Source organism: Lagopus leucura, unplaced genomic scaffold, assembly GCF_019238085.1.
Source record: "Lagopus leucura isolate 7727_CA_CO unplaced genomic scaffold, USGS_WTPT01 Super-Scaffold_100022, whole genome shotgun sequence".
NCBI classification, from domain to species: domain Eukaryota; kingdom Metazoa; phylum Chordata; class Aves; order Galliformes; family Phasianidae; genus Lagopus; species Lagopus leucura.
Genome location: NW_024962275.1, coordinates 5068473 through 5085652, shown reverse-complemented (window position 1 = coordinate 5085652; position 17180 = coordinate 5068473). Strand labels below are relative to the sequence as shown.

Sequence of the window (17180 nt, the reverse complement as noted above, 5' to 3'; positions counted from 1 at the left end):
AGGCATGGCGGTGCGTGGAGCCCTTTAAGGGGCGATGCTGTGTGCCGGAAGAGCAGCTGTGCAGCAGGAAGCGGCTGTGCGCTCGGTGCCCGGGGCTCGCTGTGCTCCAGGCTGTGCTCAGAGCCATGCTGCTGGGCCGCTGGCTGCTGCCCGGGGCCTCCCTGGCTCTGGGCGCAGGGCTGGGCGCAGCTCTGACCGCCCGCTGGCAGCGCGGTGCTGGGGGCACGGAGGTGGCGGAAGGGCTGCTGGGCCGCCTGCCCGTGGTGCCGGTGGTGGCGGCGGCGGCCGCAGGACCTCCGGTCCCCACAGAGCCGGTGCGGACCGAGCTGACCAAGTACGGCCTGCCCGGGTTGGCGCAGCTGCGGAGCCGCGAGTCCTACGTGCTGTGCTACGACCCGCGGAGCCGCAGCGCGCTCTGGGTCGTTGAGCAGCTCAACCGGGAGACGCTGAGCGGAAGCTCTGACCGCACCGCCTGCGACTTCCAGGAGGACGATTCGGTGCACGAATATCACCGAGCCACCAACGCCGACTACAGAGGCAGCGGCTTTGACCGCGGCCACCTGGCTGCTGCCGCCAACCACAAGTGGAGCCAGAAGGCCATGCGGGACACCTTCTACCTCAGCAACGTGGCTCCCCAGGTGTGCTTTGCAACACGCGTTGCTCACAACGCTTGTGTGGCACTTATGGGTTCTGTGCCCACGTGTGCCAGAGTGGGGGTGAGCTCTGCTCACAGCGCCCTGAGCGCTCCGGGAATGTTACGGATGTGTTGGAATGGGAACTCTGAGCAATAAGGAAGTGCTGTGTTGACTTTGCTGTCTTTGTGTTTTTAGGTGCCTCACTTAAACCAAAACGCCTGGAATAACCTTGAGAAATACAGCAGAAGCTTGGCAAGGAACAACAAGAACGTCTATGTCTGCACGGGACCTCTTTACCTGCCCAGGTAAACACGAGGAGCCAGGTGGGATCGCAGTGAGGATGTGTTGTGCTGGGAAGGTAAAACAACCTTCCAGCAACCCAGACCCCAGGTGAGACCTGGTGAGACCCCCAGGTGGGACCAGCAGCCTGCAGGCTTTCTGCAGAAGGGTGTTTTCTTAGCATTGGGATTATTTTCTATGTTTCTTATTCAGTCAATTATTTGGGGAGTGCCAAGGGTGGGTTTACTGAGATGCAAACTAACCCAGTCACTTTGGTTTGCACTTTTTAGTCATGAGCAGTATTGGATTAGTAGAGTATTAAATTAACAGATTAAACTGCACACCTCCTCCCTGTGGAATAGAACTCCTAGATTTCATTTCATGGACTGTTTGTCCACTTAGAGCATGATGTTATCTGCAGTGACATTTATGTAGGAGCGTGAAGAGCGGTTTGACAAGCTGAGTTCTCTGAACAGCCTTTTCTTACCTCTTAATGTAAGAGAGATGGTGAGGAAGGGGTCTGGGAGGAGTAGACCCCATGTAAGCTCACCTTCCCCATATCCCCCAGCCTCAGCTACAGCAGTATTTGTTACATCTGCCCTACAGAAATAGGGCTGCTCTGTGTCACTTCGTGGTGGGGGCTTGCACAGGGATGGAGGGGACGAGCTGAGGGGGGGTGGAAGGTGGCACCAGTGTAGGAGGTAACGTTGGATGTTGCTCTTGGTGCAGGATGGAGGCTGATGGGAAGATGTATGTCAAGTACCAGGTGATTGGGAAGAACCACGTGGCCGTCCCCACCCATTTCTTCAAGGTGCTCATCCTGGAAAAGGAGAGTGGAGAAATTGAATTGCGCTCCTATGTGATGCCCAACAGCCCTGTGGATGAGAAAATCCCACTTGAACGGTTCCTGGTTCCCATTGAGAGCATTGAGCGAGCTTCGGGGCTCCTGTTTGTCCCAAACATCTTGAAGAGAACAAGCAGTTTGAAAGCCATCACAGCTGGAAACAAGCGTTGAACTCTGACCAACCAAATCCAGGTAGCAGTGGCAGTCCACAGAATATTTCCCTGTGCATTTTCAAGTGTGACAAATAAGAGAGCAGTGTTTCTCTCAACCCCTTCCCCAGTTTCATGTAACGGTGAAACACACAGTGAAGCGTGTCCCAAGGACAGGCTGTACGGAAGGCTTCAGAGTTCTTGTCAGGTCCTTGTGCTCTGCACTTTGCCCCTAGGCTGCAGTACTGTGGGTGTTACTGTAATTGATCCCTTTGTGTGTGGCTCATTATGACACAAAGGGACGTTAATTTTTGTACTTAGGGGGGAGATCGGAGCAACACAGGTGCAGTGAGAGGAAAGAAAGGTTCGTGCATTTCTGCTTATAATTTTCATAAAATGGTTTTAGCAGTAAAGCTTTGAAAACACAAAGGATTGATCGTTTTCTTATCTGCTCTCACCAAAGTCTGAACGTCCTTCCCCCTTCCTGCTGAGATAAAGGTAGCAGCTCCAGCCCTTCCTGCCCTTGGGAAGGATGAAGCCTTTGAGTTGAGGGGGAGCTGGAGTCAGACTGTGTGACAGGAACACGCGCTTGACACAAGGATTAAATTACTACTTTTGAACCTCGAGGGCCACACTGCTGCAGGAGCACTCAGAATGCAAGCTACCTGGATGCTGACTGGTCACCTTCAACACAAAACGCTCACACGTGGACTTTCGATGAAGTGGAGGTTTGGTACTGTTTTATTCTCTACCCAAGACATCTGAATTGCTGACAGTCAGTTTGCTGACCAGCTTTTGGCTGGATGTTGCAGCAGAATGGTCCAGAGATGCTGGAGACTTGGTTGAGCAGCGGTGCTGGCTTTACTTACTTTGTATCTTCAGCTTCCCAAAGGCTGGCCCTGCTGGGTTCCTGGAGTGATTCTCTGTGTTTGAATAGCAACAGGCTACTCCCAGAGGCAGTCCGAAGTGGAGGACAGGGTCAGTGGTTTTCTTTTTCTGAGCTGTCAGTGGGAGTCTTCACAGCCTCATCAATGTGAGGTCTCAGTGCCGACAGAGAGATCAGCAATGCTTCCTGGAACAGACCAGAGAGCAGTCAGAACTGCCGCCCTCAATTGCCTGCTGGGCAAGCCAATGGCTCTTGGCTGAGGCACTGCTGTGGGGAACAACACTGTGGTTGGCTGTGTGTCCCTTCCAGGGACAGAAACGTTCTGTGCACACAGGCACTGCACCTCCAGTGCCGTCAGCCCCCTGCCTTACCTCTGTTCGGATGGTTCGGCTGCCTTGGCTGGGACAGGTGTTCAGGTAGAAGTCAAACAAGATGCTCGGGTCAGTGACCTCCAGGTTTGGGTCTGCATCGACCCCAGCTTCCAAGCCCTGAAGACCTCCAAATACGACAAGAATGTGCCTATGGGAGAGCACAGGGACAGAGTGAGAGGGGAGAATGGCTCTTACCCTCACGCCAGTGCAGATGTTTCAAGATTTACATAGGGGAGCATCTCGTGTGCCTTGAACCTTAAAGCAGATTAAGAATTGGCTTTGTATAAACACTTCTTTTTCACTTGGATACAGACCTAAAGGAGGGGAGGGTGACCTGGTCCACGGAGTTACCCCGCTCTGAGGTCCCAATAGAGAGATCGTAGCCTTCCTTGAATGGGCATTCTGAAAAGACAGCACCTGGCAAACACAAAATGTGGTTATCATAGTGGTGCTCTCACCCATGCTGCCTTCTGAGCAGCTCAGACACTTCACAGGTGAGTGGTAGCAGCAGAAATGATTGCTTTCCAGTGCCACTATGCACCTTCTAAATGAAGAATGAGCCCTTTCCCTGCTTAATTCCCTTGCTGCAGGAGTCTCCTGGCACTCAACTGCAGCACCTCAAAGCTCAGCAGGTACCAAGAGCCATTCCTTGATGAATGGCTTATGATTTCCCTTCTATCAGAGGACATCGGAAAAGGATTTTGCAGGGCTCTTGAGCTCTGATGTCACTGTAGGCGTTGATGTGGACAAGTGGGAGGTAGCACAGAAATGGAGATGGAGGTAACCAGCTCTTGTCTGCGTTGCCACAACGCGGATGTTTAGAGCTGTGGTAATGTGGAGGTAGAGGGCAGAGTACTGGAGGATGAATGGGGAAACTCACGCTTGTAGTTTTAGCCCTCAGATTTGAGCTACATGAGACAGAACAAGAACTTTAAGCAGCAGAAGTGTACCCAGCAGGCCTGAGATTGGTGTGGAAGCCCAGGTGGGATTAAGATCCTTCTGCACAGTAAAAAACAAAGAAACCCTCTGGGCACTTACTGAGGCAGGAGGCAAGGCGGACGCTGTAACCCCAGTACAAACCAGACACCGTGCGAGGGTGCTGTGAGGACACCACAGTGCCCTTCCGTACTTTAGTTTCTGAAAGGGAAGCAAAGAGATGAACAGCCCCAATAATCACCTGATAAGAGCTGAATTTCACTAGCCACATCCTGAGGTTTCTCCTGTGTTAAGGCACCGTTCTGTTGCACAGCTAAGAGCCACTCTTTTGGTGCCTTCTGGAAAGTGAGCATGCTTGGACTACTTATTGTTGATCAAAGGGCTGACATTTCTTCCCAATAAACTAGGAGCTATGGGGAGGGTGTTACTAAATTGTACATGTAGTAAAAAGAACACAGTGGAGTGTCCTCAAACATTAATGATCTGAAGGCTGTTACACAGAAGGACCAACTGCAGCAGGAGTCGAGTTCACAGTCGCTAATGGAGCAGTAATCACCTGGATTCTGAGGTTCCTGCAGGCGCACGGTGACGCGCAGACCGGGCTTCAGCTGTTTGTCAATCTGTACCTCCTGCAGAGACAGACACCAGCAGTGTTAGGGCAGCCTGGAGGTACTGAGGAAGGTTGGGAGGAGAAAGGGTGGGGACTGTTCTGGCCTAGAGCTGGAATGAGGAGCTCTGCAATCAGGGTCTGTGCTGAGCGAGTTCACAGCGGTTGGGTCATCAGCCTGAGACTTATTTTGCTGCTCAGAGGTTCAAACCCAGCACAAAGCAGTAACATGCTGGAATGGACCTGCCAGAACTTGGGAAGCCATGAACAACCCATAACAGCCATGAACAAGACAGCAACAGCATTAAATCCATCCCAGCCTGCTATGAAGCAGGATGCTCAAAAATCCAGCAATACTTGTAACCCACTGCGCCTGTTTCAAACATGACAGAGTGCCAGGGTAAGCTGTTTTGGGATCTGCAGGTTGCACGCTGCCATACCTTCTTCATCCCACAGTTGACAAACGAGCCTCTGCCTGGCTTACTTGGCCGGTCCAACACCACACCTTCTCGGTACTCTGAATCCTCATCCACCCGCATGTGGTGAGGGCTGTCCAGTGGGTTGAGGAGCCCTGGAACAGCACACAGAAAAGCAACAACTAAGGACAGAAGATGGACTATGGGAACATAAATGTAAGTACAGCTGTTCTGCTACTTCCTCCCTCTCTTCTCCAGTGGAGCACAGCATCTCACTTGTGCTATATGGTGGGGAAAAGACTTTAAGTTCTGTGCATTCCATGCTAAATGAGAGCCAGAGCTCACGGAGGGGGAATCAACAGCTTGAGACAGAGAGAATTCAATCATTACCTGCAAATTGCAGATCCCCATGTTTTGGAAAAAATGATTTCCTCAAGTACCTGTTATTAGAGAAGGTTCAAATATAAAAATTGTCAGTCCTAGCTTTGTACTAATTCCAAAGGAATCAAGAACAGAGAAAACCATGCCTAGCTCCCCTAAGTCCCTCCTGTTCTTTCAGTTAAACTGAACCACCCTTGAAGCAATTAGATCCTGTGTTCCTACAAATCATGCTACACACACAGAATTTAGCTCCTGCTCCCAAAGCCTTCAGCACAAGAGATGCATGCAAATCATCAGTTGCTATCATTTCAGTTCCACTGATAAGATGCACAATCTGACCACAGCGGACTTACTGAGGGCACTCCAAGTACTGCAGGATCCGAGCCAGCTGCACACAAGCCTTGCCTCTCTTCCCAATTCCTTCAAATTCCCCTTCCACGCTCCTGAAAGAGAGAGAGCAGTCTGACCTCAGTACAAGACTGCACAGCCCCAAAGGGTCTGGTCTCCAGAAGACTAAGCCCTTCTCTTAATGTAAGAATAGCAGCTCCCTCACCCTCTACAGAACTAAATGGGCCACCTTAGAAAAGGGCCGCTCCAGAAGTAGAGATATTAACAAGTTCTATTTGGAACTCTCCAAGTCAAAGATCTTATTTGGGTTTTTTTGTTGTTGTCATTTTTAACCTTTATGTATCTGTTTTGTTTGTTTGTTTTTTTAATACAACCTGGCAGTTGTATTCTACAGCATTGCAGTGCTTTCCAGTGAACACAGGCACAGGTTCAGATGAGAAGCGGAAGGAACAGGTGCCATTCCTTTAAAGCATCTCCATCATCCCTGCGTCCCAGCTTCCAGCACAGGTAAATGACCATCTTTGCCCAGACGGCCCTGTGATCCCCTGTGATCCTGGTGTCAGGAGCACTTGCTTGGGGTACAGACATTTCTTTCCCGATCTCAGCTTAAAAAAGACTGAAGGAACACAGACGAGAAGCTTCCTGCAGACCAAAACAGCTCATCCTTACTTAGCATCTTCTCCATGCTCGTCGAACACCACGATCTCATCCACGCAGAAGATGGCACACGCTCGAGCGATCTGCCCGGCCAGGTACGTCCGCAGCTCCAGCGACTGCGCGTTGTTCAGGATGGAGCCCGGCAGGGCCACGCTCAGCGTGTAGTGCCGCCCTGGGGGCAGAGGGCGGTCAGCAGGGTTCACACCGGCTGTGCGCGGCACCCACGGACCGTTTCCACCTCAGCCAGCCCAGCGCCTGCACCTTTGTCCTCCTGCTGTTGCTGCTGCTGTTCCTCCTCCTTTGCCTGTTTCTCTGCCACCTCCCGCACCCGCTGCTTTTCCAGCTTCTTCAGCAGGTTCAGCTCCTTCCATTTCTTCTTCTCTGCTTTCCCTGGCACGGACACGAAGCCCCTCCGCTTAACGGCCGGGCCGGGAGCGTTCAGGGCAGGCAGCACCGGACCCCGCCGAGCCCCCCCCTAGCTCCGCTCCCCTCCTCGACCGCGAGGGGCCCTCGGCCTTACTCTCCTGTTTCCAGCGCCGCCAGTTCACCTTCCTGTCCTCAACCTGCGGGCACAGCGGCCGTTACCCTCGCGTTCCCCTCGTGGAGCCGTAACCATAGCAACCGCCCCGCGCCCCACCTGCACGCCTTTGGGGCGCTTCGCCGCGCCGCCGTCCGCCATCTTCTCCCACGCGTTCCTTGGCCACGCCCCTCCGTGGCTGTGATTGGTCCGCGGGCGCCGATTCCCGCCTAAGATAGGCTGGAGCCGGTGTCACGTGAACCAATGGCTGGACAGACGACGGCGCATTGGCGGTGTTAAGTCCTCCGCGCGGCCTGGCGAGTTAAGCAGGGTGCGCAGCGTTGCGCTGGAGGGTGGGTGACCGCAGGACGCTGCTGAGCTGCATCCCAACGCTGAAGCCCTGCAGCGCTGCTGCCGTGGGACGTGGTGCAGATGTTACCCAGGGAACGGGTGGCAGCTCTCTGGGAGATCTGCGTCAGCCCCATAATTACAGACACATTTACTCATCAATTAATTCAACTTTAATAATTTAACAGTCACAAATATTTATCTCATGTTGCACATGACTCCAGTGCAATTTTTGATCACAACCTATGCTTTTATCCAGCTTGAAATGAAGAATGATGCAAGAACCACCTGCTGCAATGCTGCTCCTGTTGTCCCACCAGCCCTGGCTCTCCTTCCCTGCTGCATGCACCCGTCAAGAGGCTGCAATTCTACTTTGCAGCCCAGGGGATGCTGCCAGGCATCAACTACGTGCACTGTGTGGGTGCAAAGGGAAGGCTGGCTGTAGCAAAGCTCCATTTAATGACCTATTTCCTGAGGGCAGATGGTTACTGAACCTGTGTTCACCTTCCCAAAGTCGAAGGGAATATTGCTAATTTTTGGAAACATCAGCTCTCTGGGTTTACCGCTTTCAGGACTGTGTGAATCAGCTTGCTGAGGGAGCAGTGACCCCACACAGTCTCCTGAAGAAAGTGAGTGCTGCTGGGGATGCTGCCCTGCAGTGCACCCAGCGTAGCCCTGCAGGTAGGTCCTGAAATGCTTTTTCAGAATTTGGTGGTGGAAGAGATACCAAGAGCCATCCTTACTCTTGTGTTTTGCTGGACACATCTCAGAACTGATGAGCAAAGTCTTTAAGCGTGAAGGCAAAATGCCAAATGGCGGCAGTGCATATGGAGGCTCACTGCTTGCAACTGTTTCACAGTGAAATCTGTGTCCCCCAGACCTGGGCCTGGCAGACCTCATAGCCACTTGTCTGACAGAAAATGAGGTTGAAAGCACAAAAATCAGGATGTAGCAAAGTTTGTAGCCAAGTAAAGGAAGAGGAAGAAGTGCAGCCATGGAGAGCCTGGTTCCCTCTGCAGTGTCTTCAGGGAGCAGTTTTCTCCAGTTTCCATTTTTGCAGTATGTCATCTGCTGCCTTCAGTGTGGCATCCTCCTAAATAAACACCAGGGGTTCAGTTTGTGAGCTCCAGCCAGGTCCCCCCTCACTACATTTGTTGTTTGTACAAAAAAAACCCAAACAATTCTTGTCCTGTGTTTCATGTAATGCAAGCACAGCCAAACCTGAGGGGTGTGGGCTGGCCATGCCCAGCTGTGATGCCCTGGCCATGTGTCTCACCTTGGCGAAGCAGAACCGGATGAAACTGTTGTAGTTGTCCTTGTGGGCCTCACAGTAGAACGCCGAGAGTGGGATGGCCGCCAGTCCCTGGGGAGGGGAAGATGTAGAGTTATGTAACTGCCATGGGCAGGGGGCAAAGCTGTGACCTGTTGTTCACGAGTCTCATAGACAGGCTCATAGATGCCCTTGGTGCTCTGCTCAGGCTGACAAAGTTGAAACCTGACAGACCCCAAATGTCCCCCAGCCTTGGGCTGCAGGACACACACATGGGATGGGAGGGCCCCAGCCCTGCCAGTCACCATGGCCGTGACCCTAAAACCAAGCCTGGATGAGGACATTGCCTACTGATGCTATTGCTGCTGCTACAGGCTCCTTGTGAGGGCACAAACCACACAAACCACAGTGAAAAAGGAGCAGACAAATTTACCTTGTTCTTGACCATCCACTTTGCAAATCTGGAGTCGTAGGGCTCATCGGAGCTGGGGACATCAGGGACTTCAGATTCTGCAGGAGGAGCAGCACAGAGGCTGTGGCTGGGTGCCCCACCCCAAACCCACAGCCTCTGGGAGCTCGAATGTGTGGTCCCTTCCCTCTTTGGATGGTGTTTGTGCAGGTTCCTGTCCCTAGTAGTGGCACCAGGCTGAGCTGACCCCATTGCTCTGCCCTCCCCAAGCAACACCAGAACTCACTGAACTCGGAGATATCTGCCACCAAGAAGTAGGTGCCCTCAGGGATGATGGGTTTCATCCCCACCGCAACCAAGCTCTGGACCAGCTGGTCTCTCTTTTGCTGCAGTTCCCTGGGCAGTTGGACAAAGTAGCTGTCTGGTTTCCCATAGTGTTCAAGCTCCCTCTGGAAACCTTGAGCCACAGCATCCTGTGAAGGGAGAGGAAGCAGTGGGAAGATGGCCAAGGCTGGTTCGGGGGCTGTGGGGCTGGCTGCAAGGAGCTGCCTTACCTGTGCAGCTGTAGCACAGTGGTACACTGAGTTCTGGTGCACAGTACGCAGGTGCTGCAGCAGCCGGTTGGATCCCACAGTCCAACCCACCTATGGCCGGGAGAAGAGGGGGAAGGTGGTTAGATTAGGTGCCTCTTCAAGCTTTGGTAACACTTTCCAGACAGGGCTGTTGTAAAGTATTGGTATTTTGAGGAACTGAGGCTCAAAGTTAAGTGTGCAATTGTCCTCAGTGCTGTGCCCAGTGTGATCTAGAGCAAAGGGACAGGGATGGGGAGGCAATGAGGTGTTGCATGGGGAACTTACCTTCCAGCCAGTGACACTGAAGGTTTTTCCAGCACTCCCAATGATCACTGTGCGGTCCCACATCCCTGGCAAACTGGCTGGCAATAAAGCAAGAGAAATGCTGATGGCTCTGCCATGCTGATGTCTGAGCTGTGCTAGTGACATGGTGGGAGCTCTTTTCCCACCACAACCAAGATGGTCTCTTTGGGCCATGATGGCATCTTTCCCCTGGGTGGGCACCAAGGCACACCCTGAGACAGATTTCTCAACAGCATGTCTACATAATCAACTGGTTTTATACCCATATACCAGTCCTGAGGGTTCCCAGTGGTGCCAATATTACTTCCCTGCAACAGGGTAATTGCATGTTACAGAGACAGAAAGAAGAGACCTCTGAAATCATGCTGAAATGGATGTCCCAAAACTAGAGGCACCCAGAAAACTGGCTTTACACTGTAGGGGATAAAATCCAGTTTCACTGAAGCCAAAAGGCTCTTTTCTCCAGATCTCATGTTGTGAAGCCACAACTCAGTGGTTCTAGAAGTCAAGGCTCCAGAACAAAGCCCTGGTGTGGTGACTGAAATTGAAGTACAGCTCTAATGGGAGGTGGGCCTGCTAGAGCTGTACATGCAAGCAGCCTTTACAATTGCCAGGGGCCCCAGTTATATTCCCAGTTCCTTTCCTGGATGGAGCCACCCAAAGATGTTGTACCCACAGGAGAAGCCCAGGATCAGCCCCGCTGTTCTCCATACCGATGCGGATGTGCTCCTTCCCGTCGTACACCAGCCACTCGTACACTTCATCGCTGATGCAAAGGGCGTCATGCTTCACACACAGGTCTGCAATGAGCTCCAGCTCCCCTCGGCTGAACACCTGCAGCAGGCAGGGAGCGGAGCTGAGATGCAGCACGAGCAGCTCTGAGCACACAGTAGCCAACAGAACCCTCTTCCTTGCGTATCAGGAAGGTGGAGTTGCTGCTGCACCTCAGATGGGACTGGCCGAGCTGGAGCAGCCCAATGCTCTCTCAGGGCTGTCCCCATAAGCCAGAGGCATTACCTTGCCCAGCGGGTTGTTGGGTGAGTTCAGGACGATGGCTTTTGTCTGCTCACTGAATTTAGAAGCCAGTTCGGCCGGGTCCAGCTGCCAATCTGCACTTGACATCAATTTTCCTTCTTTTGGAGCTTTCTAGAGAGAACAGAGGAGAATCTCAGCTTGCTTTGCTGCTTCTGCTCTCCACTCACTGTTCACCATGATACAACTCCTATTCCCTCCTCAGTGGCACTGCTCTGACCCACTCACCGGTCTCAGCGAGATGTACACAGGTGTCCCACCAGCCATTTTCACCATTGGCTCATAGCAGTCGAAAAAGGGCTCAATGATTATAACCTGGAAGAGATGGGGAATGTCAGTACCCTCCTGGCCCTGCTCAGATCTTAATCCCCCAATTATTGCAATATGGAGAACATGCATTACCAATGGGCAGTGAATTGGGAAGAACATCACTTGGGGCAAAAGAATTATTTTGCCTTACACAGAAATGAGTCTGTGCCCTGCTGCAACTTTCCCTTTAGAAGCTCAGATAGAGAAGTGCGGATAAAGCCTTTCTGGCTCTGCAAACGGGCTAAAAAAAACAGGCTGCAGCTGCCAGCAGATCTAGAAAGAGTTCTCCCAGGGAAAGGCTGCTCATATGACAAGCCCAGTTCCCAGGGTTACCTCATCGCCTTCATCAATGAAAGCCTGGAAGCAGCAGAAAAGGGCCTGGTATGCCCCCACAGTCACCATCACATTGGTCATAGGATCCAGGTCTCGACCAAGCAGCTTCCCAAAAAGCTGGGCTAGGATTTTCACCAGTGGTGGATGGCCCTGTGGGGTGAGAGGAACAGGTGGGAAGTGACTGGTAGAAGCCTTCTGAAAGAGGAATGAGCCCACAGATGGGGCTGGGTACTCAAGTTCCCTGGGTCTGGTTTCACTACCACGATGGTTGCACCTCACATACTCAGGTGCCTTGTGCCATGGGAGGCAATTTAGCAATAAACCCTGTGTCTCCTGGTCCTTCACATCAGCCAGTGTGTCCCTGAAGCAGAGCGGGGACATGTTTCCTTCCTGAAACAATTCTCTCCTTTTTCCCTTGCAAGGTACCCCAGCTATTGCCAGCTCTGTCAATTGCAGGTGACAGAAATCCCTCTTAAATAAGAGCAGCTTCTCCTTGCCCAGCCAGCACTGTCAGAGGAGCATTTCAGAAACTAGTAACTACCACCCTGACCTCTGCAATGGCAAAGCAGGATTCTGGAAAGAAGACAGAGGCAAGGCTGTAAGGTATTACAAGAAGGGGATGTTTGTTAATGCAGATCTGGGTCACTTCCACCTGCCCACCACAGCAGCTGGGGGTACCCAGCTCACGTGCCCAGCCAAGATATGTGTTGCCCATGGCCCATCTGATGGGCAGGGCTCGCGGTACCGCCGAGCTGGAGGCTGTCCACGCACGAAGGCACGGGTGTACTGATGCAGCATGTGCTTCTCCCCGCTGACGGCTCTGCTGAATGCCTCCTTCAAAAACTCTGGTGGGGGGAAGTCAGGGAAGCCCTGGCCCAGGTTCACCGTGGAGTACATGGTAGCCAGTTTTACAAATTCCACCCTAGAGAGATGGGAAAAAGAGAACAGTAAGCATTTACAGAGGGTCTGGGCAGCCTGGGGCAGCTTGGTGGCACTGGCTCTGCTTGTTGGCATCTCACTGGCAGGAAGCGAGGTGGGTGCCTCCATGGCAAGGCTGTTTTCTGGCCCATCCTCACTGCTGCCCCAAGCACAGGGCATTTCAGACCTGTATTAATTATAGCAGAGCCAGGTACTATCTCACTGGGAATGGTTTTAATGCTTTTGAAGGAGACAGCACCAATTCTAAACTGACCAGAGGTATTCAAGCTGCAAAAATTTGCATTCAGGCATCATGAAAGGTCTGCAAAGGTAAGGCTGGCTGGGCTCAGTGCCCACCTCACACACAGAATCTCATCAGTGCTTTGTAGCTTGAAGCTGGGTGCAGCACAGCTTTGAGCAAAGCCCATTACATTAGGCTGCCTAAAGCCACAAGGACCACCAGGGTAAAGCAGGAACTGCCCAGTAGCAGCTTAACTCACCAGATATTCTTATCAACTCCCTCCAGCCTCCGGGCTTGCACTGGCCTTGACATTTTTGCCTGCAAAGAGTGAGAAAGAGAGCTTGGAACTTTCAGTGGCAGTGGGGCCATGAGAGAAAGGGATGTGCCCTCCTGGAAGGGTTGCCTTCGTATTTGTGCCCTCCCATCTCTGCTCACCCAGCAGGTACCCTCACTGGGGTACTAGCGATGTTTTGTACCTTGTTTCCAGCTAGAATAAAGCATGGAGTCAAATGAGCTCAGCCAGGGTCTAATAGCCAGGCCAATAACCCTGAACCTCAGAGTTTTGCTTTGAATAGTGTCTGTTTTCCCCCATCATAAGAATCTCTTTGCCAGGCCCTCAAGCCTTTTGGTGTCTAATATCCATGTGCCTCATGGCTATGGGGCTAGAAGGGGAAAGCGTGCAGAGCAAAAGCCTCTTTCCAGCTGGATAAGCATGGCAGGAGAAGTCTGCTGTCCTTGATGGGGGATTTATCACAAGGATGATGAAAAGCAGCAGAGGCAGAATTTAATAACTCAGCAGCACAGGAGAAAAGGCAACCAGACAGGGAGGGGACTGGAAACTGGAGACAAATTATGCTTAATGCACCAAGAAAAGCCAGCACGAGGACATGAGCAGTGCATCTGCAAAGCATTGAGCCAAGAAAATTATCTTTCCCACAGCAAGTAAAATGCATTTAAACACAGACAAGGAAGGCACGTGAGAACAGCCAAGATGTGACATGTGGAGCTAGGATGTGCAGGAAGAGGATCTGTCAGGATGATGGGGGGATATAGGATCTCCCCTGCAGTAACTCCCCACTTACCTGCTTGCTGCTGCCCTTCCTGCAAAGTTGCCCCAGCCTTTGAGAAGTGCCCCAAGAACGTTTCTTTGAGGACTTTACAATCCTTGAGGATTCGTTACATAACCCAGCCTTCGTTGGGGATTTGGGCAAATTAATGCAAGGAGCTCTGTGCTTCAGAGGGCAGTGAATGGACTCTGTGCTCCCCCGTAGGCCAGGCAGGTGGCCAAGGGCGATCAGGAATCGCTGCCTTCCTGGGTATAGGGGAGTCCTATGCCTCTCCCCTATTCCCTTCTTTGCTACACAAGCTCATGAGCACTGCAGTCAGCAAGACCTGTGCCTCAACTGTTTTTGGTGGGAGTAAGAGGATTTGTGGCTTAGAAAGTAAAAGATAGTTGAGGGTTAAAAATTAACAGCTCCAGTGCTGTATTTTTTATGGTGGGGCTGCTGCTGGCCACAGGTCAGACACTGGCAAGAGTGATGGGGTCAGCAGGAATAAGGTGCTGTAAGTCTAGAAATGGCCAGTTTGGAGGAAAGGCTCACATCCTTTCAGAAATGGAAATGGCAAAGTTTCTTCCCTTGATGCCTCTTTGTCCCATCCCCAGCCTGCGTGATGCTGCCCTGCATGGCTGCCCATTGTGCTGGAGAGCAACACAGGCTCAGAGCCATGCAGCCCTCACATCCATCTCAGCCTGTTCTGCTCCTCAAACTGACAGTGATCCTTCAGTTGCAATTTGCCCAGCAGCTAGGCAGGACAGTGGTTTGCAGAATGAGCAGCTGAAGCCATGCTCTGCCCTCCAACACTGTCTCCCCACTGCATGTTGTTCTCTTGCTCTGCAAGTTTCTTTGTCCAGGAGGATGCTGATATTTCATTTCCAAAATATTTTGCAACCCAAGAGGCTTTAAGTAGAAAATGCCTTCAGGTGAGGCAATCCCACAAACAATGAGCTTTTTTCCTTATAAAGTGTATTCTCATGCTTGTGAGGCATTCCCTGCAAACACGCTACTTGCAAATAACTGGCTACAGAGGAGATCACAGCAGTGTTACTCTCCTGACATGCTCTATCTACTGCCACTGCCATGGCTTACTCCCTGGCTCCACAAGATGCAGCCTGAGCCAAGGACTGGGCTGCAGGCCAGAAGCAGCCATGCTGGGCATTCAGTACCTCGCTGCAGTACAAGCTATATCCAGCGCTGCAATTCCTCTCCAGTAAGAAGTGACGCAGAAACGGTCCTGCTCTCCTGAGCATGCCACAGCTCCTGCAGTCTCACAGCACAGACCTGCATTAGCCCCAAACACAAAGCAAAGGGATGAGAAAATCACTCCCTGACTGCAGGCACAAAGCAAAGGCTCTGTGTACCTGGGGACACAGCGCAAATCCAGACCCAAGGCTGAGTTTTTGCACTCCGAGTAGTAAATGCAGCCCAGAGGCTGTGTGTGTTGTCACTGCAATGTCAGTTAGGGCTGAGACTGCCCTTTGTGCCTGCAACACACAGGAGGGCAGGGTTACAAGAAAAAGTGCAGCTTCTGCTCCTCTCCCCCATTTTCATGCTCTCCTCTGCACTGGGGTACAGACACCAGCAAGAAGGCATCCCTCAGGAACAGGGTTTCCAGCACTACATTCCCATCTGTTTGCTTTGATCCCTGCTGCCACCAGCCTCTGCCTTCCTCCCCCAGCACCTTTACCTTCCTTGCTGGGGCTGTGGCTTGGCCATGCTGCTCAGACACTCTGCCCATTGGGGCTTTCAAGGGAAACAAGGGCCTTAGATATGCTTATGGATTTGGGTGTCTACGTTTTCTTTAATTAATTTCTCAAATTAATTTCTGTGCTTAAAACAGACCATTCTTTCACTTCAAGCCCCCTCAGCATTGCTGAAGCACATGGTATTAAAGCTAAAGTAACACCTCCTTGTTAGATGCTTTAGATAAAAGGGGTGAGTCTGGAGGATGCATGCATTTTTATTTTCACCAGCTACAGGTTAATTTATCCTGCCACAAAAAAAAAATAATAAAAAAAACCACATCAGACTTGAAGTTGGCCAGCCCACAGATAAAGAACTGCTAGATGCACTGCCCATCGTGCAGGACGTGAGACCTCTCTGCATTGTATGTTACCTTTAACACAAATACAAAACAGCTGCCAGCCAGTTTAACATCTCTTTGCCCAGCTGGGAAAAAACAGCATGACTTACAGAAAACAAGGGGCATAGCACATTGTTGGGGCTGTGCAATACCTGCCTTGTTCCTGTGCAGAGGACAGGAGCTGGGACAGGCGGTGTGAAAGGAACTAATCCTGCAGTTGACAAAATGGAGGCATTAAAAAGGGCTTTACTGGGTTGCACCGACCCGCAGAGCGTGCCTGGGTGCTGTGCTCGAGGCTCCTGCGAGGAGCTGGAGGCAGCGCTGGGAGCTCTGGGGTTGGGGAAAGGGACTCTGCTTCCCCTCCCCAGCCTTGAGCACTGTTTTGAAAGTGGGGTCAGTCACTGGAGAGCCAAAAAGCCTGGGGAAAGCTCAGGGATCCTCTCTCCTCGTTGGGTTTTCAGGCGGTGCTGTAGCTGTGCTCCCTGCAAAGAGCCAGCCCAGCAGGACGGGGCACAGCTAAAAGGTCACCGCAGGGACCCGTCACTCCTGCGGTCTCCTCCACCCCAGTGCTGCCCAGACACTGCCAGGCTGCATCTGGAGGGCTCTGGGGAGCACAGGACCCCAGCAGCCACCACGGCACGGGGCACAATGGGAGCGCAGGGTGGATGCAGAAGCAGCGGCCAGAGAGGGCACACGCGTTGGCCTCTCAGCAGGGGCAGCAGAGGGGGCAAAACCGACTTACGTCAAGCTGGGCCACACTGCATTACACTGCAGAAGTCCGGCCCCGGTGCCCGGGCTGAACTTGCATGCATGCCGGTTTCTCCGTGGACCCGAAATGCTTCGTCTGCTGCTGGGACTTCCTGGGAGGAGTCTGCGAGGCTGCGGGCAGCAGTTGGGCTGCGATGCGCCAATGGGGGGACTGTGCAGGGAAAAGGAGGTCTGGGGTTCATCGAAGGATAATCACCCAGGCTAAAGCTAGGCCCTGCAGCTGTGTGTGGCTGTGTGTGGTCTCTGAGACAGACCCCAGCCTCGGATGAGGCGTCAGCAGGGATACAGGAGCTGCATTCTCTATCAGTTCTGTGAGAGGTGGCCATTGCTCAAGTGTGGTATAAGGAGCAAATCATCCTCTCTCGGCTTCCCTTTCCCTTTTGCGACCGAGCTTTGTGTGCACTGATGAGTCAGGTCGTGTCACTCTTCCAAGTGATTACTGTCTCTCTCTCACAGTAGGAAAAAGTGAGGCACGGGGAAGGAAGCACTGACATTCGCTGTGCAGAGGTC

General features: G+C 52.3%; 3 protein-coding genes across 4 annotated transcripts; 1 reads left to right on the top strand and 2 right to left on the bottom strand.

Annotated features, from left to right (window-relative positions):
• The first annotated feature begins 109 nt into the window (after window positions 1-109).
• On the top strand, window positions 110-2336 carry ENDOG (endonuclease G). The gene is made up of 3 exons (XM_042879285.1): window positions 110-638; window positions 831-940; window positions 1644-2336. Exons 1-3 carry the CDS (start codon window positions 126-128, stop codon window positions 1927-1929), a joined length of 909 nt encoding a protein of 302 aa, XP_042735219.1. The 5' UTR covers window positions 110-125; the 3' UTR covers window positions 1930-2336.
• Window positions 2337-2619: 283 nt separating this feature from the next.
• Window positions 2620-7215, bottom strand: SPOUT1 (SPOUT domain containing methyltransferase 1). Its single transcript, XM_042879284.1, has 12 exons — window positions 7147-7215; window positions 7030-7072; window positions 6771-6899; window positions 6522-6681; window positions 5858-5947; window positions 5514-5563; window positions 5148-5278; window positions 4657-4729; window positions 4203-4301; window positions 3479-3581; window positions 3165-3312; window positions 2620-2979 (listed from the first exon to the last, which is right to left on the bottom strand). Exons 1-12 carry the CDS (start codon window positions 7186-7188, stop codon window positions 2887-2889), a joined length of 1161 nt encoding a protein of 386 aa, XP_042735218.1. The 5' UTR covers window positions 7189-7215; the 3' UTR covers window positions 2620-2886.
• Window positions 7216-7532: 317 nt separating this feature from the next.
• On the bottom strand, window positions 7533-16777 carry KYAT1 (kynurenine aminotransferase 1). 2 transcript variants are annotated; one of them, XM_042879280.1, is made up of 14 exons: window positions 16645-16777; window positions 14986-15100; window positions 13021-13079; window positions 12374-12524; window positions 11603-11752; window positions 11189-11275; window positions 10946-11074; window positions 10642-10762; window positions 9911-9987; window positions 9608-9697; window positions 9340-9526; window positions 9078-9154; window positions 8651-8737; window positions 7533-8467 (listed from the first exon to the last, which is right to left on the bottom strand). In XM_042879280.1, the coding sequence occupies exons 2-14, from the start codon at window positions 15067-15069 to the stop codon at window positions 8399-8401; spliced, it is 1368 nt and encodes a 455-aa protein (XP_042735214.1). In that variant the 5' UTR covers window positions 15070-15100; window positions 16645-16777; the 3' UTR covers window positions 7533-8398. The 2 variants fall into 2 exon arrangements, with proteins under 2 accessions (XP_042735214.1, XP_042735215.1); XM_042879281.1 differs by lacking the exon at window positions 14986-15100.
• Between the last annotated feature and the right edge of the window lie 403 nt (window positions 16778-17180).

Coding starts and splice junctions, on each gene's coding strand:
- SPOUT1 (XM_042879284.1), bottom strand. CDS start 7,188: ATGGCGGACGGCGGCGCGGCGAAGCGCCCCAAAGGCGTGCAG. Junction 7,073..7,146: donor AGCGCCCCAAAGGCGTGCAG/GTGGGGCGCGGG, acceptor CTGTGCCCGCAG/GTTGAGGACAGGAAGGTGAA. Junction 5,279..5,513: donor TGGGGATCTGCAATTTGCAG/GTAATGATTGAA, acceptor GTGCTGTTCCAG/GGCTCCTCAACCCACTGGAC.
- KYAT1 (XM_042879280.1), bottom strand. CDS start 15,069: ATGCTCAGGAGAGCAGGACCGTTTCTGCGTCACTTCTTACTGGAGAGG. Junction 11,276..11,602: donor TCATTGATGAAGGCGATGAG/GTAACCCTGGGA, acceptor CATCTCTTCCAG/GTTATAATCATTGAGCCCTT. Junction 11,075..11,188: donor TGTACATCTCGCTGAGACCG/GTGAGTGGGTCA, acceptor TGTTCTCTCTAG/AAAGCTCCAAAAGAAGGAAA.
- ENDOG (XM_042879285.1), top strand. CDS start 126: ATGCTGCTGGGCCGCTGGCTGCTGCCCGGGGCCTCCCTGGCTCTGGGC. Junction 639..830: donor TCAGCAACGTGGCTCCCCAG/GTGTGCTTTGCA, acceptor TTGTGTTTTTAG/GTGCCTCACTTAAACCAAAA. Junction 941..1,643: donor GGACCTCTTTACCTGCCCAG/GTAAACACGAGG, acceptor CTCTTGGTGCAG/GATGGAGGCTGATGGGAAGA.